Source organism: Eschrichtius robustus, chromosome 5, assembly GCF_028021215.1.
Source record: "Eschrichtius robustus isolate mEscRob2 chromosome 5, mEscRob2.pri, whole genome shotgun sequence".
NCBI lineage: Eukaryota > Metazoa > Chordata > Mammalia > Artiodactyla > Eschrichtiidae > Eschrichtius > Eschrichtius robustus.
Window position 1 is genome coordinate 63,428,645 of NC_090828.1, and position 25,049 is coordinate 63,453,693.

Here is a 25,049-nt window from a genome sequence, read left to right on the forward strand (position 1 = left end):
AGCCACTAGAAGCCTTCTTTTGAGGAAGATAATGGAAATTCTCAATACTTATGAGTTTGACTTTGGTGTAAAGGTAAAATGTAGACTGTATAATTAAACAATCTGTTAGGGCTCGTCAGTGCTGGTCATGAGGTTTGCCAGCAACAAAGAGATGGTGATCCTTGGGGCAGAGTGGTTCAGGGGAAACCAGCAAACTGTGTAGGGCTGTGGAGGGTGGTGGTGGTGACAAATGGAAGTCTTGAGGAGGGCACAGACAGGAGCTAGTCAAGGCCAGATAGGAGCACGGCATATCTACATCAGGTCCAGTTACGCGCATCCAGATCTGAGGTGGAGTGGCAAAAAGGGAGGGAGGTGGGGGACAGTAGTTCAGAAGGACTGAAAGGAGGAAGGAAAAGTACCAGGCATAGTAGGGAGCAGGGAGAAATCCTTGTTTCTAGGAAATCTGTTCTGGGCTCTGATATTTCTGGCTGGCCTCTCAAAGGTCCTAGAGGAAAAGGGTGACCTAGTAGGTACTCAGCGCTAGATTGTGAAGCTCTGGAGAGCAGTGACTGTGCTTTATTCAGCTTGTATCCCTAAGGCTTGGTATTCTGTCTAGCAGATAGTAGGTTCTTGATAAGTGGACACTGAATGAATGAATGATGGGTTATTTATCTTTTGGCTAGATATGCCATTTGGTTCCATTTTCCCTTGCTCCCCACAGGGAGTAGGAAGAAAGCTGAGCTGTAGATTGTGATGCAGTGTGTGGTGGATGACCCCTTGATAATAATACTACATAGAGGGGATGGGAACTACCAAGGGCAACTGCTTGGGGAGACTGGAAATAACTTTACAGCAATAATTTATGAGCTATGTTCCATACTATTTTAAATGAGTATGGATTTTATAAGGTAACTCTTGCGTTTTAAATTTTACATTATTTTTTTTATCGGATCATCTTTTCCCCAAATGCTTCTCTTTTATGTGGACAATTAAAAAGTCCCATCATAATTCCTGCCTCAGGGCTTCCAGTGGTTAAGAATCTGCCTGCCGATGCAGGGAACACGGGTTCGAGCCCTGGTCCTGGAAGATCCCACATGCCGGGGAGCAACTAAGCCCGTGCGCCACAACTACTGAGCCTGCGCTCTAGATCCCGCTCTAGAGCCCACGAACCACAAACACTGAAGCCCTTGCGCAACAACTACTGAAGCTCGCGTGCGTAGAGCCCATGCTCCGCAGCAAGAGAAGCCACCGCAATGAGAAACCCGCGCACCGCAATGAAGAGTAGCCCCCCTCGCCGCAACTAGAGAAAGCCCGCGTGCATCAATGAAGACCCAACGCAGCCAAAAATAAATAAATAAAAATTAATTAATTAAAAAAAAAATTTCTGCCTCAGGCTCACAGAATAGAATTCACATGATGCTTGGAATATTGATTCATTTGATTTTGTCTGTTTTATCCAGAGGCAAATTTGATAAACTACTGGTGCTCTGCTCTCACCTACCCTAATCAACTTAGGATAAAATCAAGCTAGCTTAAATTTATGTTTATCAAATTGACAGGTATTCAATGTAGAAAGCTTATATAGTAGAGAAAACTCTAAAGAAAAAAAAAATCACCCACATTCCTAATACTCAGAAATAACCACTGTTTACCCTTTGGCATATTTCCTTCTTGTTTAAACAAGGATTTCAATGAGGGGGACCTTACTGATCCTTGATTAATACCTATACCTGAAAAATTCTTATTTCATCCATCATTTTTACTGTATAGGTTTTCAAGCTATATTGTATTCTCAACACATGTTGATAATATAATTGTCTACACTCACAACCTTGAATGTTGATATGATTCTGGGCATTTTGATAGTATCCTGATAATAACACTTTTGCTTTCACATTGTAAGATGTCTACCTTAGAGTAGCTGGGTTAATGTTACTGTCATATTTGTTAGTTGGTCTGTGTTTTTCAGTAATTACAAAGTAATATTTTTTTCCTTTCACAGCTGGGAGAACATGCTCAAGCCATCAGTTTACGTGCGACAACGGTGAATGTATCCCAGCAGAATTCAGATGTGACCATTCCACAGACTGCTTGGATGGAACTGATGAGAAAAACTGCCGTGAGTCCCTTACAGCCTTTGCACTGTATTTGGTTTCACCTTTGTCCCTTTGGCATTTTAATCAATTTGCTGATGGACAGAAATGCCTACAATATGCCTCTTGTTATTGAAATCTCTTGGCAGATTCTTTTGTGGATTAGAGGTGATGTTCTGATAGGAGTCTATTTTTAGCAAGACATTCTGAGTCTGTCCTGCCTTAGCACATCAAGTTTCTGTATGTCTTGAAGTAAGAAACTTTTAACTTTAACATAGAATCACAAAAAGTCAATGAGTACAAAATCCAGTTTGGTCAATTTTAACTTTTAGTACGTTACCATCGTAAGCTTCTAGGTCAGATGTCTCAGTTTTTCTGCTCTTATGGACTCAGTGTTTTCTAGATTACCTTTGGAAACGTGTTACATTTTGAAAATGGCTATCTGTGTAATGGAAGAATACTATATCAATTTGTAACTGATCACCACAAGATAAAGCATACAAATCAGAGTATTCTATGTATAATGTTTAAATATGACCATAAGCAAAATAAGAAAGTGCAATCACTTCTTACAAATGAGTAAAGAGTAATCTGCCTCTCTTGAGGTTTATATAGAATTGTTAGAATACAAGAATATACTAATTATTCTGCTGTGTCTGTCCTCTGGTCCATCTAACTCTGTCTTTAGTCTCAGACATACCCATTTTCTCTCAAAAGCGCTTATAGGTCTATCATTTATGAATTTACCCAGAGCTTCTTTGAGTTTTTATATATCTTTCCCTGGCATTCTTTCTGGCATACTGCATTTCAGACTTCAAGGAGTTATTTTAATATTCTAGTATTTTAATAATCGGTGGATAGATTTTGTGTACCTTAGAAACCTTGATCATAAACTTCTTGGTTATTATGTTTCCAACTAAAGATTTAGGTTTTAGTCTATTCTCATGGGACAACTCTTTTATTGTTTGATCATTTTGATAGGATTTTAGTTTTCTGGACTGTTTCTAAATTCCTTCCTTTGGTATATTGTATGCTTAACGAAAGAGCCATCTTCTGTATATTTTGCTACACTTCCCAATATGGCGCCATGCCTAGGGTGGGAGCTAACATAAACTGGTTATGAGCAAATTGTTCCTATTTCCTGTAGTGTTCAAATTGTGCTCTTAATGGAAGAAATACTCGTATGTGTGTCCAGATTCATGCTGCAGCCTCACTGTCATCACACAGTACATTAAAACAAAACAAAAAGCTTCTCCAATGCTTTCTTCCCTTGTATGTTATTTTCCTTTGAGAGGAGTTTGTGCTATTTGTCTTTACGTTTCCATTTCCTAGCAGAACTTCTGGTATCGTTCTGTTGTAATTTCCAACTTACATGTTTTCTTTTGAAAGAGATTGTGTTGCCTCTAGGTTGGGTCTTCTTTAACTTTGGAAAAGTTATGGAGAATTTAGACTTGGTACTGGCAGTTTTAGAGACGGTAGTGTGTGTCTGGAGGTCACAAATAGCAAGTCCAGAGTCAAGGACTCCCCTTTGAGTACTTTGTAAAGCAAACAATAAATTCTTTATATTGTGGCAAGTGAAGAAAATATTTTTGATTAATAATAGAGACAAATCATACATTATATTTTGCAGTATTATGTAAACTTCAAAGTCTTATGTAAATTCCAGTGGTTATTGTTATTAGACCCCTCTCTGAGGACATTAGGGCCAGTATTATAATACTGTCTTAACGAATAAGGTAACTGAACCAGCAAAGGATGGAGTGGCTTGTTCAAGGTTAAATGGTGTGTGGCAGAGCTGGAGCTCAGCTTGTCCTCTGGTCCAAGTCTGGTGATTGCTCTTCATGAAGGACTTTATTTACAGAAGGAGGAAGTCCTACCTTGTGCAAGAACAGAACCAGAGGCCTGTGCCACCAGCCAACAGTCTGCATCTTTATCCCTTATTTACAAGTGGATAAAAATGAGTGCTTTATTGCAAATGCAATGGGACTGCAGGAAATGCTATTTTAGGGAAAATAAAAGGCAGCCAAAACAGACTGTTTGGATTTATTCCATGTGAACACCCTGCAGCCAAGTCTCAAGTCACCAATACAGCTGCCTCATGACTTTGCCGACGGACCTTCTGGAAAAAAGCTGGCAGGGTACAAGCATTCAAGCAGCTCTTATAGAAAGGAATGAAGGAAAGGAAGTGAGCTTTGTAAAATATCTGGGCAGGAATCCTTAATCAAGATTTTGTTCATTTTTTTAAGTACATACAAGTAACTGTTGAACCAGAGTTAAAACCTCATTGTTTCTGGAATCATACAAGTCATGAATCCTTCAGGGTTCATGGCCCTAAAGTGAATCTCACACATGTAAGGGGGTTTTACAATGAGGTATTTTTTCCTATTTCTCTCTACCTCATTTATTTATTGCTATGTGTTCTGTAAGGAAGAGTGTAAAAAAAAAAAAAACAAATCAGAGGAAATTAAAAAAGAATCCTCATACTTCCTTGTTAGTGCTTTGATCTCCTGGCCACAGCCAGATTTGTACAAGAAGGAAATGAATGACCTGGATCAAAGTCTTTAAAAAGTGCCAGTACTGGGGGGAGGATTTTTGCCTCATTTTATTTTCCGTCTTTGTTTGGAGCTCTTGTGGGAAATGGGAAAGGGGAGTGTCACTCCCAGGGCATCAATCACTATCGTATTCAATTTTTTTTTTTTATTGGAGTATAGTTGCTTTACAACGGTGTGTTAGTTTCTGCTGTACAGCAAAGTGAATCAGCCATATGTATACATATATCCCCTCCCTCCTGGATTTCCTTCCCACCTAGGTCACCACAGAGCTCCGAGTAGAATTCCCTGTGCTATACAGTAGGTTCTCACTAGTTATCTGTTTTATACATAGTAGTGTATGTATATCAATTGCAATTTCCCAATTCATCCCACCTTCCCTCTCCCCGCTTGGTGTCCATACGTTTGTTCTCTACATCTGTGTCTCTATTTCTGCTTTGCAAATAGGTTCATCTGTACCATTTTTCTAGATTCCACATATACGCATTAATCAGTACTACAAAGTAGGTGTGAGGACCATCTCCACATTACAGAGATCAAGAGGTCAGGGTAGACGAACCAGGATATTAACCTAGGTCTAAACCCTATGCCCATGCTCTTGGAATACTTTACTTTTGTATAAGAAGTTTATAGAGCATTTTTGCCTATAGGTTACTTAGCTATTTTATTATTAAAATGATTGTTTAAATCTTTTTATTATGGAAGGTTTTAAACATAATCAAAAGCAGAGTGATTACATCAACTCATAGCTAATTTTGTCTTACCTATATCTCTTCTCTCCATTATTTTGAAGCAGTTCTCATATATCCTATAAGTTTGTCTTTAAATAATTCAGTATCTATATTGCTAAAATATAAGGACTGAAACATTACAGTATCATGATCACACCTAAAAGTTAATAACTGTTCTTTAAAGTAATCAGATATACATCCAGTTTTAAAAATTCTCCAATTGGCTTATTATTTTTTTACAGTGTCATTTAAATAAAAATCCAAAGAAAATCTATATGTTGGAGTTAGCAAGTGACTTGTTCTGGAGTTTCCCAAAGTCTGGGTTTTGCTCATTTCACCCACCCTCTGATGTCCTTTAACATGTTCTTCTGTCCCCTGTATTTCCTAGAAATTGGTAGCTAGATCTAGAGTAAGGTTTTTCCATCTTGGAAATAATGACATTTGGGTCCAAATAATTCTTTATTGTGGGGGGCTGTCTTGTGCATTGTAGAATAGCTATCAGTATCCTTGGCCTCTATCCACTAGAAGCCAGCAGCACCTCCCAACTGTGATGACCAAAAATGTCTCTAGACAGTGTGAAATGTCCTCTGGGAGCAGAATTATTCCCCTCCCCTGCTCCAGTTGAAAATAGCACTAGTCTAGAGGCTTGAACACATGCAAGGTTGTGTGTGTGTGTGTGTGTGTGTGTGTGTGTGTGTGTGTGTGTAAGGGCAACAACATTTTGTATATAAAGGTATGTATTTCCATCAAGAGGCACCTAATGTCTAACTGCCCCTTTGTGATATTAGCAGCCATTGATAATCATGCTAAGATCCATTTAGTCGTAGAGGTACTTAGCTATTTTAAATGTCACTTCAGATATATAGCAACTGTTTAATTAGTTGTTTTAAATTAGAATGTTCCCACATGATGGAGGATTAAGTGAGGCTTGGCCAGAAAACCTTTTTGTGAGACATGACACTTTGTTCTGTTTTTGCAGTCATGATGCATAGGAAAATTACTTTTGGACAAACTTAGAATCAGTTTATGAATATGGCTTTAATTTGTCTATTTCTCAGAAATAAGATTGTCTATAGGAATGGGTCTTCTAGGCACTAGAGACCACTTAAATATAGTGGTGGATGTTGGAAAACTGCCAAGAAGGACTTATTTCTTTTCCCCAAATATTTGAAAGGATCAGGAAGCTTGACTCTGTAGTTCATAGTCCCGCCTGTCAGATCAGACCCCTAGGATATAGTTCTTACCCTTTCAAGCTTCTAAGATCAAGGTCTTGAGCTCCAAGACAGAGCACCTTGTGTCCATTCCAAGCACTCCTTTTACATAACAATGAATGGTGTGTAAGGGTCCACTCAGGGAAGCAGGGAGAAGGGAGGGAAAAGAAATGGGTGAGATGGCAAGAAAGGCAAGGGTATTAAGGTCCCAATAAAAAGATTATCCTTGAAATAAATAGTTTCGTATCATATTTGGTCTTTTTGTCTGCTGTGTTCCTATATGCATAAGGCAGATATTTTTGGTTATTCTACTGTCTGAGAACTTTCTGAATATATATATATGTGTGTGTGTGTGTGTACAGCTATGAAATAGGTAAAAGTTCATTTTTCCTAAGTTATTTTGCTCGTCAGTCTGGCCATCTGTAAAATGGCACCTGCTATTAAACAGCTTGTCAATTATTATTATTTTTTAAGGAACAGAGTTGAAACTGCCATCCATTTTGCTTTTAATGGGATTAGCATCAAGGAAAACCCACTCACTCAGAGTCTAAGATAAACATCAGAACAATGCAGCAATTATGGGTCATTCAATTAATATGTTGCACTGACTTTCGGTTGCTCAAAAATAGTATAATTTTTTCTTAGTTAAGTTAACAGATTATTTCATCTTTATCAAGTACCGTATTAGCATGCTTTTGGTGTGAGTAAAACTATTGCTAATTATCATTGGTTTGCAGCACTTCTCTTTTGTTACTTAGGAATGCCAAAGAAAGGGTCAAATCCTTGTTACAATGAAGGCTTTCTTGCCGGTAATCAGCAGTATTTGGTCTGCCTGCCACTGGGGCGGCTTCATCTCTGAAGTTTTATTTCTACTGACTTTCTTTTCTTTAGAATTTTGTATATCTAACTTTATATTTCTAACTGTTGAAACTCCAACTGGGGGCATAACTGGGAGGGAGTGAAGAGGAGGGATAAGTCTTTCTTTGGACAGTGATGCCTGGTGACCCACATGTTCATCAAACTCAGCCACACTGCGCCTTGCTCTTACTATTCTCTCTACTCGAGGTGAGAAGGAAGAAGCAGACTGACCCCATCTTACATATCACATCACAGACGGACCTTTTTTTTTCAGCAGTTTGAGATAGGATTCAGAGCCCTGAAACCTTGAGGAAAGAGAAAAATCTCTTATTTAGTCTTCATCTTACAAGCACATTATAAATATCTCCCATCCTTTAAAAGACCCTAAGATCCCTCTCAGCTGTTACCCTACTTCTCTGCTCCCTTTCACAGCAAAGTTACATAGAATTGTCTTTAATCACTGTCTATCTCCATTTCCTCTCCTTCTTTCTTTCTTGAACTCATTGAAAACAGTCCATCTCCAGATCTCCCAAAAACATTCTTGTCAATGTCACCGGTGACCTCCATGTTGATAACCCTAATAGTTCTTATTCAAACAACACCTTATCAGAGAGCTACTCCTCACTGTTACTCTTTCTCATTTATTTTAATGTCTGTCCTTCCACCCTCCTAAATAGAATGTAAGTTCCATGAGAGCAGGGATTTTATGAAGTTCATCACTTTCTCTCTAGTACTTAGCAGTCCCGTTACTATCTGTTGAACGAAATAGTTTTAAAAAGCTGTGTTGGGGGGCTTCCCTGGTGGCGCAGTGGTTGGGAGTCTGCCTGCCAATGCAGGGGAGACGGGTTTGAGCCCTGGTCTGGGAAGATCCCACATGCCGCGGAGCGACTGGGCCTGTGAGCCACAAGTACTGAGCCTGCGCATCTGGAGCCTGTGCTCCGCCGCAACAAGAGAGGCTGCGACAGTGAGAGGCCCGCGCACTGCGATGAAGAGTGGCCCCTGCTCGTCGCAACTAGAGAAAGCCCTCGCACAGAAACGAAGACCCAGCACAGCCAAAAATAAAATAAATAAATAAATAAATATTTTTTAAAAAAAGCTGTGTTGGGCTTCCCTGGTGACGCAGTGGTTGAGAATCTGCCTGCCAATGCAGGGGACACGGGTTCGAGCCCTGGTCTGGGAAGATCCCACATGCCGCGGAGCAGCTAGGCCCGTGAGCCACAACTACTGAGCCTGCGCGTCTGGAGCCTGTGCTCTGCAACAAGAGAGGCCACGATAGTGAGAGGTCCGCGCCCCGCGATGAAGAGCGGCCCCTGCTTGCCGCAACTGGAGAAAGCCCTCACACAGAAACAAAGACCCAACACAGCCATAAATATATAAATAAATTAAAAAAAAAAGAAGCTGTGTTACTTCACTTATAATTTCATTTATAATCTCTTTATCCAGTTCTTAGCACGGTGTCTAGGAGGATGGATTTCAATAAATATATGTTGCGTTATTCCCTGGAGCATTTGAGGCACAGTGTTCCATCCTGTGGCTCAGTGACTCCAATGCTAGGGCTTAATGTGAGATTTTTATTATTTTTCAAAAAATTAGAACTATGTCAGTCTTTACCTCCTTTGCAGATTTTGGTGATAGTTATGTGTATGAGAAGAAAGAGGTACTGCAGATCCAAACTCTTCAGAGCAGGCCTCTTGGGTGCTTTTTTAAACTTAGGTCTGAGATCAGGTCACCATGGATAGAGACCAGATAGGGATTTAGGACTTCAGACCCAGTAGTTCAAAGCAAAGGCGGTAAGGGAAACTGTATAAGTTAATGTCTTTCCCTTTTTGGCTTCAGGCTCCTGAAAGCTGCTCAGACTAAACTTGATGTTAGTCCAATTCTAGTAGCCCTTGGGAAGACCATATTTACTTTCTCTTTCCAAGGTACTGAATTGTTATTCACATTTTATAAATATTATGTATACGCTTTTCATTGAAAGGCTCTTCAAATTATTTTTGGAAAGAGGCAGGAAATGCTTCTCTGTTGTCCTCTTGTGTATTACTGCACTCCCTAGATGCCAGTACATGATGACAGTCACTTCAGGGACTTGAATTTGACTGACAAAGGAGACGGGGGGCGGATCAGAGAGGAATAGGTTGGTCTCCTGCTGCTCTGTGGTCTGTTTTTTTGGTATGGACTCTCTTGTTTGTCCTGGTACTCTTGGAAAGCTCTGTTTCCTAGCATAGGGTTTCCTGGAATTCTTAGATTATACCAGATTGAAGTCCTTAGTAGAATATGCCATAATTTGATGAAATTTAAATTTGGCCTCACTTCTCCAGACTTCCCAAAGTGGAATGAGAAACTGAATGGAAGAAAGAAAAACTTTCCCTTGCGTTGCTTCTTCTCTTTCTTTTCATGCTATCTTTTTAAGATTATTTCCTTTCATTCAATTTCATTCTTCCTCCTGTAATTTTCTCTTCCTATTACTCTGAAGCCTGTAAGTGGTAGCAATACCTATTATAGTGGTTAGGAGCAAGCGTAGTGGGGCCAGGTTGCCTGAATTTGAGTTCAGGTTCTCCAGCTTACCAGTCGTATGACCTTTTTCAAATTGTTTAACCTCTCTGTACCTCAGAGAGGCATGTATATAAGATCTATAAAATGGGAACAATAGCATAACTACCTCACTGGGTTGTTATAAGAACAAAATGAGTTCATACACATTGAGTACTTGAACAGGCTTCTGGCACATAGTTTTCAATACATGTTATTGATGATTATTATTGTTTTTGCTTATTTAACTTCGTGGATAGTACTTGCAGCTAAGTGCTGGTGGCCAAACTAGTAAACTTTTTCTGGCAAATCATTACTCTGACTGGATTATCCTGCCTTGGAACCAGACTAACATAAAGTAACTTATAAAGGATGACTTCAAGACCTTGAAAAGTCCCAGGTGTCTGGGCAGGACATATCAGTAACTTCTTGTTTTCCTTTTAATCCTGGCTTAAGTGTCATAATATACCTTTAAGAGGCCCTCTCTTTCTTTAGAATCAATTTGTCTTCTTTTTGGCTATTTTGTCAAATTCTGAGAACAGATTGTATTTACAGCCTTCCTGTCAAGATAATAAAGAGTAGTGCCTAATATGTGTGTCTTACCCTGCTGTGAATGATATCCATGCTGGTAGGCCTACGAGTTTCTCAAACCACATCTTCCTCCTTGATTATGTAAACAGAACTATAGCATGGAAATTTCTTGCTTCAAGCCAAATCATTAGCAGAGAAAACATTTAAAAAGTCTTCAAGCACCAATCTGACATGTATATTTGGAGACAGCTCCCAGTTTCGAGGAGCAAACATGGACATGTATCGTTTGGAGGTTGGAGAAAGGAAGGGAGAGGGAAGAGGTGGTGTGAATGAGGACATTCTTGCATTTTCATATCAGATGAACTTGAGAGGTCTGGGCCTTAGTTAATAGGTGCTTGTCCATCTTTCCATTAAAACAAAACTTAGCAGGATGAGTTTCTCTGGTGTTCTTGTACAGTGTCTCCTCTCTTACTACACTTCCCCTTTACTTGAAGTCCTGTAGGACATTTCAGCTATGTGATGGATTTGCTCCATGGGAAAAAGTTTACAAGGTTAGACTCAGACTCTCCAGGCAAATAAACCAAAAAGTAAGACTCTAGAGATCCCCTATCACAAAGTATTGTGACTTCCTGTTTTCTGGGGTAGATTGAAACCCATTAATTAATACTGTTAGCAGTAGAAATCTTTAAAGGAAGTAGAATCTGTTCATTTCTTGCTTTGCTTAGTGTACAACTTGGACCTGTTCCCTCTGTGTGGGTATCCAAAGGGGGAAAATGTTTTGGAAACAGTTTTCCAAATCTTTTGTGTATTTTGTGTCTTGGTTCTGTGCAGTCTTTCCTATGGGCATACCCCTCCACTTAATCATGCACAGAAGAGACCAGAAGGTGTACAGGGGTTGAGGCAAGTCCTTAGCTGATTGACAGAGATTCATTATCAGCGTGGACGGAGACAAGAAAGCTGTTCACTCTTCATTCCAAGTGTCAAACTGCTGACCTTTAACCATTCCAATACCCTCTCTGATGACATCAAGCTGGCCTTGTTGTTTGTTGGGGGAATGAGCCATGTCAGCAAACTTTTAGTCTTGTTAGTGGATACTGGTTTTCAATTTTATGGGACTGGTTCTCAAAAAGCAGGACAGGGAGAGCAAGAGATCTACCCAGCATATTTGTCTCAGATCCTTCATATCTACAATAATCACCTTAAATGAAAGAGTCACAGTCCAAGCCCAGATAAATTTTCCTCCTGATAGATAACTTCTCTGTTGCAAAGAGTTGGGTTTTCTAAGATTTCTTTCCTGCCTGCTGCTCTCTTAAAAGGCTAGATGGCATACTGACCCTAGACGCTATCCGCCACATGGAGGAAAGGAATCGCTTGCTGGACTCAACTGACTTCTAGGCATCTCTTGAAGGCAGAATTACTTAACTGAGCTGTGTGACCCTTTGAAGGTGCATTTGCAATGTGCACCATCTTAATGATGAAAAGACATCAATAACCCTAAACACTAGCTGGTTCTTGGGCTATTAAAAAATAAAATAAAATTCAGAAAAATTAAAAATTTTAATCAGTTATTAAATGCCTTCCATTTTAGTATATGATTTGACTACATGTAACTTTGGCAGTTAAAGGATTTAAAGACACTTAACAGACTAGTTTGGAACTTCTGGAGATGAGAATATTTGTGCTTATTCCTTTATTGGGGGACTTCACAAAATGGGACTGTGCTCTCTGGTGTTGGAGACATACCCTTTTCTTACTTAAAAAGAAATCAGAAGAGAATCTGAGAATCATTATGCAAACAATCTTTAATGAAACAAAGAATGGACCAAGAAAGATATCATACTTGTGAGAGGGAGGCTATTAAAAGATCATAAAAGGCAGACATTCAAACTATTTTTAAAAGCTTTTTTAAGTGATAACTCTAGCAATACCAAGCATTTCTTCTTCTTTTTTTTTTTTAAACAACAGCTCCTGTTTATTTTTTTTTTTAATTTTTATTTATTTATTTATTTATGGCTGTGTTGGGTCTTCGTTTCTGTGCAAGGGCTTTCTCTAGTTGCGGCAAGTGGGGGCCACTCTTCATCGCGGTGCGCGGGCCTCTCACTATCGCGGCCTCTCTTGTTGCAGAGCACAGGCTCCAGACGCGCAGGCTCAGTAGTTGTGGCTCTCGGGCCTAGTTGCTCTGCCGCATGTGGGATCTTCCCAGACCAGGGCTCGAACCCGTGTCCCCTGCATTGGCAGGCAGATTCTCAACCACTGCGCCACCAGGGAAGCCCTTTTTTTTTTTTTTTTTCCCAAGCATTTCTTGAGCACAGCGAGTAATGACCCAGTCCCTGTACTGAGTGATGGGGATTTTAAAATGAGTAAGACAGGATCCTTGATCTCAGAGGGTTTCTTGATGTCATGGGGGAAACAGATAATCAACCAACAGGATGAAGCCTGCACTTAGGGATCATGAGAGATACATGTTCCAAGTCTAGGGAAGCACAGGGGAGAGACTGACAGTACCTTTTTTCTTCAAGGGACATGCTAATTTTTCCAGTGAGACCTCAAAAACCAGAGTTAAGCATCTGGTTAATAGCAGTGAAGTGACCATATGTGCATAATGTGGTAGCAATTATTTGGGCTTTTCAAAAAGCTTTACTAGACATTGTCTTGAGGTCCCTGTACCCTGTGAAGGAACTTATCCAAATGTGTGGATGGGGAAGTGGTGACACAGAGAGGATGAACAACTTGAGTAAGAGTAAATAGGTACTGAGTTGTACCCCAGGTCCCAGGTTTCCTGGCTTCTAGGCCTGTTTTCTTTCTATGACCCTCCAGCCAAAGAACTGACCCTTCATTTCCCAAAGCATATGTGGTGGTACATTACTTTCCTGGGATGTTATTTGTATTATGTAAACAAAGGTTCCATTTTGAAATAAGTTGAATTTCTTCTCATTCTTCAACTCGAAGCTCGCAGGTCACTTCAGAGGAGACTTCCCTGGGCTCCCATTCCCCCTGACTATGCACTCTCATGGCACTCTGTACTTCCCACATTAAGCATGTAATCCAGTTTGTAATTTGCTGTTTGTGTCATTCTTAGGTTATCCAGAGAATGTATCTTTTGTTTACCAATATATGCTTAGCATTTAGTGTCTAGAATATAGTAGTCACTCAAGAAGTGATTGCTAAAGCAACGTCTTCATTTAAGGTTTGTGTGCTCTTTCCATTCTCTCAGGATACCCAGTATGTGAGCAGCAAACTTGTGCCAATGGAGCCTGCTATAACACCAGTCAGAAGTGTGATGGGGAAATGGATTGCAGAGACACCTCTGATGAACTCAACTGCAGTAAGTAATATGGTGAAGTTGGTTTATACTGGCCAGTTATGCACATTTCTTCTCAAGTTTGTGTTCAGTGAATTCATGTTGGTAGCTTGAAGTCAGCCATGGTGGAGTATTTACACCATGGAAATTGGCAGATAGTACAGGTGAGGACTTTTATATTCCTGGAGAACTGGTTATTAAACATTTACCAGAACACTACTGCATAGTAAGAATCTCTCTTTAAACTTGAGACAGAATCTTCCTATGAAATTAAGTGGCTACAGTGGAATTGAATTTCTCTCTTTTCTTTCCCTTCTTAACCTTGTGTCCCAGCTCACCGATGCTTGCGCAGTGAGTTTCAGTGTGGCAGTGGGGAGTGCATTTATAAAACCTACGTCTGCGACCATGACCTTGACTGTGAAGATGGCAGTGATGAACGTTCTTGCAGTACGGTGATTTCCTTACGTTGGGTCGTGCTGTTAGGAGTGCTTTTGTCTTTGCGTTTTTTTTTTTTTCCTCCCTACCAATGTGCTACTTTTTAAAAATCACAGAGTCACTATGTCTGATGGCAAAGGGAGCCAGACTGTCATTTAGGGCCCATGGCATGAGCCTCAGCAGTGTTGCTGAACTTGGACTTCTTTAATTTCCAAGGATCTGTGTAGAGTTGAAGGGTTGCTGATGGACAATTTGCATTCTTTCCTTAGGCTACAAAGATACAGAGTGTATTGTATCACTGGACTCTCAAATTACTCATATCTCAGGAATGGGTCTAATAACCTTCACAGAGTGAGAGAAGGGCTTAGAAAGGGAGACAAGGTCCCTAATAGTAATGACCCTAACTCTCCTCTTTACTTTGAAATTCTTACCACATTAAAATCACAAGTTGGGAAAGTTTCAGTATGGTTGCAGGTGGCTTTTGTTACCTCCACATTTTCACTCTGACCCTCCTTTTCTTTCCATGATATTGCCTGCAATGCACACGAACGCTCTCATTGTTGCCACCTCCGGACTCATTTTATTAGAATATGAAATCTCCATGAGAGAGTTTTATAAATTCCAATAAATTGACAGGTTTTTTTTTTTTAATTTGGTGGTCACTTATTTACCAGAATGTAGGATTTTCTCCACACCCATTTTGATTGGTGGGTGACCATGCCTTAAGGGTTGTTAAATATTTTCAGTATCACTCTAATTTTCTGTGAGCCATGCCTGATTTCTTTTCTGGCGCCTGTGCTTGTTTCAGGGACTGCATTGAGAAGAATGTGACATCATGGAATGAGTTACTCAGAATCATTAGGTCCTAGATAGCAATGACTGTGCTTGTGGTCAAGTAAGAGAATGTTGGCCATTGGCGTGTCTATAGCATCTTTGTCCGTCTGCGTTCTCTGTTCTGTGACAACCTATAACATAACTGTCTTGTTTTTAATCTTGATGCACCTGAGTTCATGTCCTGGACCCAAAGCTGCTGTTTTCTTCTCCTCCTTCTCCTCTTCTTTCTCCTTCTCTTCCTCCTTTTTTTCATTTTTGTCAAGATAGTTAAGGGACTAAATGGGCATAGAAATTTCAGTTTCTAGGAGCTCAGTTTAGGTGGCAAGGTGAGCACTTTGATTTTTTCTGAGTGGTTTGTATCTTTGGAGTGCAGCTGTCATTTTCTTCCAGGTTCTTATCAGACCTGCAAAGGTAACGAATTCACTTGCCCCAACGGCTTCTGCATTAATCAAAATTGGGTTTGTGATGGAGAAGGTGACTGTGTAGATAATGCCGATGAAGATGGATGCGGTAAGGAGGGGAAGAGCTTCTGATTGGAAAGTGTTTTCTTAAAATGTTTTCCAGAACTTGTTTTTCCTACTTTCCTTGTTAGAAATTATCCGTGTGACATGCAAGTTTCTGAATTGGCTGGGCTTAAGGGGAATTAGTGGATGGGGAGGAAAGAGGGGATTCCACAAGCTTTTCCTAAAAAGACCCAAAACTCAAATATAGCATAAATTATAATCCTTTCCTTCCTAACACTAAGGCCAAATAGGTAGGACAGTCTCTCCCCTGTCTATAGCCCTATCCGAGGTTTTCCCTTTAAGACTCTTATTTTAATTAGATGTATCTATATAAAAAAAGTAGGCTGGGGGAAGGAGGGAAAATGTGATTTGTCTTAAGACCTTATAACCTTGAAAAATGACTTGGAGCTGGAGATTGTTAGTTGTGGGAAAGGCCACTCTCCAGGGAAGTGAGAAGGAGATTGTCAGTGATATTCACCCCCTTCACTGTGCTGTTATCAACAGCAGTACCTCCAACAGTTCAGAAGTTGCTGACACCCGTGAATGAAGCACGTCACCTTTGCGGGTCTAGCCCCAGGTATTGGGTTGGCCAAAAAGTTCGTTCAGCTTTTTCTGTAAGATCTTTATATTAAGAATGATGCTTGTTCTGGGAACATCCATTGGTTTCATGTTTCAGTGATCCAAGAAGTTGTTTTCCTACATTTGGGTGTTTCTTACACTGTTGACATTTCACTAAAGAAACAAAACAAACTGAACAACTCAAAATGACACACACACACACATAAAAACCAACATAGGAATCCTGGCATTACCTTGATAGCCCTAGTTCTATTGTTCATGATTTAATTAACTAAATGTTCTGCTATGGGTTATTCATCTAGTTTGTTGATGATTCAGGCCCATTTCTGCTTCCTCCTCTTATAACCTGGCTGGGAGTTGCCTCCCCTAGAAAGAGTGGAACTTAATGCCATTTGCCACTGCTTAGAATCTCAATAAAAGGTCAGTTGTAGAGTTAGAAACTACTAGTTTACTGTGAAATATAGGTCATTTGTAGACTTCTTGTCTACCTGATCTCTATCCTCTCTTAACCATGTATTGAAAAAGAGTTGGCTCTGCCTCTAATGTGGCCTGTAGTAACTCTCTCTTTTTTCCCCACAGAAAGCAGAATTAACCGTACTTATGAATGTTACCCAAATGAATGGGCTTGTCCAAAGTCTGGAAAATGCATCCCAATTACTAAAGTTTGTGATGGGACTTCAGATTGTCCAGAAGGAGAAGATGAAAGCAATATCACTGTAGGACAACACTGTGGTGAGTATGGAAATTTATCTGGGCATCTTTCAGGTAAATGTGTGTCTGTTTTCTATAACAGATTGCCAAATACAGAGACTATCAGTTGGTGTTTGCAGAACGAACAATCCCAAGACTTAGTGGCTTTAACCAACGAACATTTATTATTTCTCACAGTTCTGTGGGTTGGCTATGTAGTTCTTCTGGCCTGGACCAGCTCACTCACATCTCAGGATGCTGCAGTAAAAGCACGGCTAGTCCAGGCTTGTTTGCATGGTGGTGGAAAGGGCAAAGCCCAGTGTACAAGGTCTTTTAAGCCTCTGCTTATGTCATGTTTGCCAAGTGCTCTATTGGCCAAAACAAGTCACACCAAGCCCAGATTCAATGGATTGAAGAAACAGACTCCATCTCTTGATGGGAGGAGCTTAAAAATATTTGTGACTCCCCTCTCCCCCTTCCCAGGAAGAATGGATTTAATGGTAATTGTGATGACTCTAAAGTGTTCTGGAGATTTTATTCCCTGGCTTATACCTATGGAAAAAGTGTTGTCTGGATATACTCCAAGAAGCTTCTGGTTTCAGGGATATGTACTTTGAGTCAGTGTTTTTTTTTCCCCCCTGTAGCTGTAGAATATTCCCCCACCATCAACCATCAATTCTGTGGACAACTGACTTTCCTGTAAGAAAATATAATTCATGACCTTGATTTTATCAATAGTACTGTTTCTAAATTATTTAGTAGTTGCCTAGCAGTGGCCATTAACTATAACCCTAAAGTTTTGGGGATTTTTTTCCCTGGAAAAAAGAGACTTCTATGGCTTTTTTTTTTGCCATTTCATTTGGGAACCCTTTTAAATAGTCATAGTACAAAAGTTAGAAAACTAAAATTAACAGAAAAATAAATATAGTCTCCTGAAATTCCACCACTTGAAGCTAGCCATGATTAATTAACTTTTTAGTGTTAAAAGTTAAGAGTTTAGTGTTTAGTGTCCAGTGACTTGGGAATTCTTGGGAATTTCCTTCTATGATGTTGACACAAAGATAGACTTATGACCAGATTTTTCTATAAACAGCACTTCTGATGACTTGTGCTTACACTTAGTTACAACTTTTTAAAAATATGTGCTGAGCTTTTTAAAATTATTATTATTAATTTTTTTTAACATCTTTATTGGAGTGTAATTGCTTTACAATGGTATGTTAGTTTCTACTTTATAACAAAGTGAATCAGCTATACGTATACCTATATCCCCATATCTCCTCCCGAGCTGTTTATTGCATTGTATTGCAGGAAGGCTTGAATGGTGACTGATTTCCTGCAGCTGCTGCATGCTTACTGAGCTTTTACTTTTGAAAGAAGAAGTTCTTACTTCTTGTAAATCAGCCTTGTCCAGAGGTCACCGTTCATTTCACCAAGTGTTTTTCTCTGTTTAGATGTGGATTTGTGTCCGTTCTTAGGCTGTGAGTACCAATGCCACAAGTCACCAGTTGGAGGGATGTGTTACTGTCCCTCAGGTTTTATCGTCAACGAAAATAGCACCCATAACTGTGTCGGTAAGTGACAGGTGGCAGGGCCTGGTCTTTCATCACGGCGCTTGCGGCACTGGTGGGTTCCATGCCCTGTAACATCACGGAGTTTGTACTTGTGGATAGGAACGTCTATTAACAAAGGGCAGCACAGTCCTCACCGAAAACCTGACAGTATGAAGTTTTAACTCTGAGAAACTTTTGTGAGGCACCCAAGGCGAAAGAGGGGTCGTGTGATGCGTGAGTTGACTAGCTATGTGTATATCTTTCTACCACCCGATGATGGAGGTAGTCTTTTGGTGTTTTGTGTATTTGTGTTTTATGTACTTGGAAGCAGAAATGATATTGGCCGTACTTGTTAAATACAGTTAGCCCTCCCTATCCGTGAATTCCGCAACTTCGGATTCAAATCAACTCGGGATAAAAAAAAAAAAAAAGGCAGAAAGTTCCAAAAAGCAAAACTTGAACTTTCTGTGTGCAGGCAACTATTTATATAGCACTTAAATTGTATTTATAACTATTTACATAGCATTTACATTGTATTGATATTAGGCATTATAAGTAATCTAGGGATGATTTAAAGTATATAGGAGGATGTGTCTAGGTTATATGTAAACACTACACCATTTTATACAAGGAACTTGACCATCTTTGGGTTTTGGTATCCTGGGGGGTCCTGGAACTGACCCCCGGAGAATGCCAAGGGTCAACTGTACTGAAATACTTCCACGTAGTTGGTAAATAGCTGCTGCCTTGAATCCATCAAGCACCTTACCCTGCTCCTCTGGCCTCTTCCCAGGACGTCCAAACCTCCCCAGGTTCCAGGAACTAAAGAGTGGTCACCCAACACAACGGAGGATCACCAGGTCACTGATCCACTGACCACACTGGCCAGTCAGTGCCCATGCTGTGCTGGTTGTTAATCCCATTGATTTTCGAAGCTAATACTGAAGAAGAACAAACTCTATCATGTTATTTCCATCCAGTGGCTGGCATTGAATTAGACACCAGTGCACTAAATATTTCTGACATCTTTCCTATCTGAAAGATAAGAATGACTTCTCCTACTGGGAAAATTTTGATTTTGATGTAAGCCAGCTTTGTACCCCACTGTGATTAGGAAGGGGTTCTTATGATGGGAGAATTAGACATGGCCAAGTATCATCAATTTTCAGTTTTTTTAGGGTTTGAACAATGAATTTTTAATGCTCTGATTTCTTTTTCCTTCTTTCTAACTTTTGTTGTGTGAACAACAGACATACTAGCAGGAAGTGACCACAGGGGTTTTTACTGGTGTTGGGAAAAGGCATCTGGAAGGCAACTGAAACAATTCATTACTATGAAGTATTCATCTATAGATCTTCAAAAGATAGATGATTCAGAATTTTACCAGGATATCTGTGTTCTTTTGATACTCCTTAGAAATTTGAGATTCTTTAGGGCTTTTTGGATGAAAACAAACATGGCACACGTACGAAATACTTTTAGAAAAGTATTTCTTCTGAAATAATTTCTAAAATATTAATATAATTTGGCCAAAAATATTGAATTTGGATAAACCTAATGAAGTTATTCAGTCTTTAGTCTCAGCTCATGGCTTCCAACTTAATTATGGTTGATCTTAATAATTTCCTCATAGTCAGAAAAAATTTTAATGTCAGAAAGACTCTGGGGAGTTCCCTGGTGGTCCAGTGGTTAGGTCTCTGTTTCACTGCCGAGGGCCTGGGTTCGATCCCTGGTCAGGGAACTAAGATCCCACAAGCCACGTGGCACGGCCAAAAAATAAAAGAAAAGAAAAAAGAAAAAAAGAAAGACTCTGGTTTACAAACTCTTGAGAAAGTCTATTCCTCAGTGTTACTGAGAACTATTGTAATGGGGCTCGCTCATTTACCTGTTGTATGCCAAGATTTTTATATCCGGTAAAGCAATCCAGTTGAGGTTGTTCTTGTGGTGTTCAAAGTAGGTAATTTTAGATTTCTAATATCAGGACCGTGTCCCAAAGTTTGCCCTGGATCTGATTGCTCCTCTTAAGTAACTCTATTCGACAAGAACATGTTAAGATCAAATGCTTTATGCAAATCAGCCTGAGAGATCCTGAAGACTCAGAGAGAACTTTGAACTATTTAAGAAAGCCCCCAAATTTCTAATCGTCTCAAAACGTTTTATAAATAAAACATTTATGATCTGCAGCTAGCATTAAGTGATATTATAGGACACTTTTTGTGTTTTATTATTATCATTATCATTATCGTAACACTGCAGATGCATTCAAGTCATTTAAAAAGACCTTTCACACAAATGTCCTCATTTGTTTGGTGGTTTTCTCACTTTGGAACCCCTGCTTATGCTTCCTGGCATCACTGCGAGGGCTGCATCCCTTTTTTCTCGGAATGGTGCTCATCTGTAGGTATAAGGCTGCTCGTCTGTTTTTGCCAAATGTCAGGCTTCTCCACCCCCTTTACTGCCACCCAGCTGCCAATCCGATTTCCAGTCTCTTAGTTTTCTAGGCCCCTCTGCTTTCTTTTAGTAGAAAAGGAATTCCAGTAGAGATACCAGAAGCCATGTTCTCAGTATTACACTAGCTTTTCTGTTTTTCCTCTCAGCCCCAAAGAGGAGTTAGGGCTGGACTGCCTTGTAGTTGGAACTTGATAGGCCATGAAGTCTTTTCAGTAAAAGTGACTTGCTCTTTCAGAATCCCTGGTTCATTCTTGTGATACCTCACAACCTATTCTCGGTCTTTCCCCCCCCACCACCCCCACCCTAGAGCCACATTCTCCAACACGTTTTCCAACATCTTTTCTAATAGCTAAGCCTGTGATGAGGTTTGGGTCGTAGGTCAGAGATCCAGGTCATTTAAATTTGTTGCAGCCCTTAAGAAAAGAAAAACTTTCATAACAAGATTTTTATGTTTAATCTATTAATGAATGTAAAACAGAATTTTGCAATATTATGCTGTGCACAGGATAATTTCAGGATTCATAGAAGACATTCAGTTCATAGCACACTGCAAGTAGTCTGATACTGGGGCACTAATTTTAAGTTCCACAAACATCTTTCAGTCCCTTTACAATGTGCCTAGGACTTTAGTACAGATGACTTCCTTTGGATATAAGCTCAAAAGTCTGCAGTTGAGGGCTTTTGTGAATGTGAGACCCCCTGACACCTGCAGAGACCTTTTCTGTGACCTTCCCTCTCCTTTAAGAATGTACCCTTTGCCTCTGAGTTTTGAAGCTTGGTTAACAGTGATTTCACATTTCTTTCAAAGAAGACCATATTTTGCTCTCTTTGTAAAGAGAACTCATTAGTTTCAATACATGACACGACAAAACCAGTTACACTTGTTTCAGCTGAGCTTTTAGGGGAAATGTTTAGGTCTGCTCTTTCAAGCGTTTCAGTTCAGCAAATACTCTCTTTATGGCTGTAATCCTCTGCATGGCTGACTTATCACAGAGGCTTCAGGTGTTGGAAACCTATACAACATTTACCATCTTAGATCTGGCTCCCCAGTGAATGCCTCAGTGGTCATCAAGAATAAAATGGAATAATCCTGACAAGAAATTTTGTGTCCTTCCGTTCATCTGCTGCTGGTGGTCTTGACCTGGCTGTGTAGCCTCTGAGGCATGCTGCCAGAGCAGTTTCCCGGGGTTATTGTTTCTGATTGACAGGACATGCTGTTTGTTGAGGGAATGACATCGTGGTGCAGAGTTAGAGCAGGACGGTCATTCAGCATGGTGGGATTTCACACAGCCAGGTGGATCAGAGGGCGTCCAAGGGGGTCTATGCTAAAAAACATTTTTTTGAATTACTTTCAAAGCCGTGTTTGTTGGTAGGAGGGGACAAAGAATAAAAAGGAAAGTAGATCAAGGTAATGGGCTGGAGTATTGTAAAGCAGCATTTTAGTGTTTTTTAGTTTCTGCTACCTTTTCTAGTCTCTTGAAAACCTCAGGTCTCCTTTCATTTTTCTTGTCTTCCCTTTGGCGGACAATGGATATTAATTAGCCTTCATCCTTCTTCATAATGGAGAATAGAATCTTATTCAGTCATTAAAAGTGACAGTGTTTATACACTCATTTAAACCTGTAAAGTATTTGTAGCCCAGGTGATAGGAAGGGCATTTGCACCCAAGAATTCCTAGTTATGACTTCACCCTCTTTTTGACATGAGAACTGCTCCCAGGGTGACTCCAGACCCTTAGACATAGTCATAGTGTCTTGCATTCAAAATGAGGTCATGACACCCTGGGAGTTTGAGGGCGAATGTCCTGTACTTTTATTCCTGCTGAAGCGAAGCCTCACGTGGTGCTTTGTTAGGGCTGAGGCGAGGGCACAGGAGACATAGATCAAATGCGGGCCTTTTATTTTTACCCACATGTCCTTTTATCTTGTCATGTCCAAATTGGATTAATTTTTTCTTCGTCACAGTCCTTGGAATGAAAGATATGCTGGTCCATGTTGTTATACTTGGTCTGGAGGGTAAATGGGAACTGTTATCTTGATCCCAGGACTTTCTTGGTCTTTCTTGCTGGGGAGTCACAAGATGGTGGGCCATCCAGCAGGTGTGGTAGAACTCAACTCACAACTCTGCAAGTGTGATCGGATCCTAGAAATTCTGGAGAATCCTAGACCTGAGGGTCTCAGGAATTATAATTTACTTGCGAATTTCCTGAAGCCCTAGGGGGTGGGAACCTTGTTGGTATAGGCTGTGGAGGTCATTCTCCAAGGGAAGAGAGCAGGGTGAAGGAGGCTGAAGAGTGGATGTGAACTTGGGGGGTCAAATGAAATATTTGGCACCAGTGGACCAAAGATAGGACAATTTCTGTGCCCCTTAAGCTTTATAATCTTTGAAAAAGACACTTTCTTTCCCCCGCATATTGTATTGTTTATATGTCAATTATATTGAAACTCTTTTTACACGGTAGAACTGAGACTATTATGGCATTGAACAGAGCTCTATTATGTAATGGATTTTCAATAAGCACTTATTCAATGAATGAATAATGAATAATCAGAAGAGAATATATTTTTCATGTCTTAAAAATGATTTTAATTTTGGTTACGATTTTTGACATCAGAGGAAAGGCAGCTGGGTAAACAGACCTTTTCAGATACTTTATTGCAGGCACAGATTTGTGTCTTACTGAGCCACTGGATATAAGGCAGTTCTTTCTGCAGTGATGGAAATGTCTGTGTCTTCCAGTATGGTAAACACTAATCATATGTAGCATTTGAAAGGTGGCAAGTGTGACTTGGAAATTGAATCATTAAATTTATTTTATTTTAGTTAATCTAAATATAAATTTGAGAAGCTGCAGAGGGCAGTGGCTACCATATTGGAAAGCACAATTTTAGAGGGATGCATTTATACTAAAAGTCAGATATTTTGTAAACCAACATTAACAAATGAAATGCAAAGGCAATGTGTCCAAGCAGTGTTGTGCATCACCTGCAAAGTTATCCTTTACGTAGATTTTAAAAAACCTTGGGTTTTCCCTAGTATGATGATGCCTATTTTTTTCCCCCTAGAGGGTAATTACTTAGGCAGGGGCATCACCATATTCCTGTATAGCTTGTCCAAGAGATTTTTTCAGAAGGTGCTCAAGAAATGCTGTTAAACATGATTATAAACGGTTATTTCCTATGTGGCAGATTTTGATGATTGCCAGATGTGGGGAGTTTGTGACCAGATATGTGAAGACCGAATTGGCCATCACCAGTGCCACTGTGTAGAGGGGTATATCTTGGAGCACCAACAGCGCTGTAAAGCTAATTCTTCTTGTGAGTAAATTAAAGACACGTGTTTCTGAACAGTAAACTTCTGATGACTATCCTCTTTCCATAGCAGACGACAAAAGAAATATCAGCATTGATGCGGATGGCAGGGTTTTATTACCACAAATCAGGAGTGGCTCCTGCTGTTGGAAGAATAGGTCAACATTAATTTCATACTTTGGTTATTAGGGACCAACTTGTGGATTAACAGTTTTTTTTTGTTTTTTTAAAATTTTTATTGGTTGCTTGTTCACTTTGGGACTGGAATATTATGTCATCTATCACGTAAATTTTATGAGTACATTTGACCTACTTTTAATTACTGTACCTACCATATGGTGACAAGTACCAATAGGCATTGTTTGTGCAAAATTTAGAGGTGGTTCAAAATGGACCTGCTAAATTTGGATTAGTTTGTGAAAATGCCCTCATTCTAAGAGTACTGTGGTAGAGAAAAGTCATGAAAATTTCTTTTAAAAAATTGGGCCTCCCAAAGCATTTTTGTCACCATGGATTTCTGGGTAATAAGATCTTTACTCTTTTTTTCCAATTGTTTTTTTCACACCTGTTTAAGGTGCCTTTGGGGCCTTTCTGAAACTTATCAGCCCACATGATCTATGAATTGACCATTTTCTAGTTGTTTTTGTGTAGAAATACTGATACGCTGTGGACAAACTTTTAGATTTTTACAACTGATTTTTAACATTTATTTATTTTTGAATAGGTATTATACTCATATTTTCAAAAATATAAAATTATTTAGAAGATATATGACCTCCCCCCACCATCTCTGTTCCCCTCTGCCTAGTTTCCCACTTCTCCTCTCCTATGGATAATCACTGTTTATTTTAATTCTAGAGATTGTTAAATGCATAAATAAGAATATACAAATATACTTAACCCTATTTTTA

The 25,049-nt window shown here is 39.7% G+C and overlaps 1 protein-coding gene across 1 annotated transcript in view; it reads left to right on the forward strand.

Annotated features, from left to right (window-relative positions):
• The window catches only part of LRP2 (LDL receptor related protein 2), a 199,659-nt gene that overhangs the window by 40,846 nt on the left and 133,764 nt on the right, over positions 1-25,049 (forward strand). Inside the window, exons 4-10 of the mRNA XM_068544952.1 lie at positions 1,982-2,098; positions 13,696-13,806; positions 14,116-14,229; positions 15,442-15,561; positions 16,713-16,865; positions 18,278-18,397; positions 24,016-24,144. Coding sequence (XP_068401053.1) covers positions 1,982-2,098; positions 13,696-13,806; positions 14,116-14,229; positions 15,442-15,561; positions 16,713-16,865; positions 18,278-18,397; positions 24,016-24,144 — 864 coding nt within the window. The remainder of the gene's footprint in view (positions 1-1,981; positions 2,099-13,695; positions 13,807-14,115; positions 14,230-15,441; positions 15,562-16,712; positions 16,866-18,277; positions 18,398-24,015; positions 24,145-25,049) is intronic.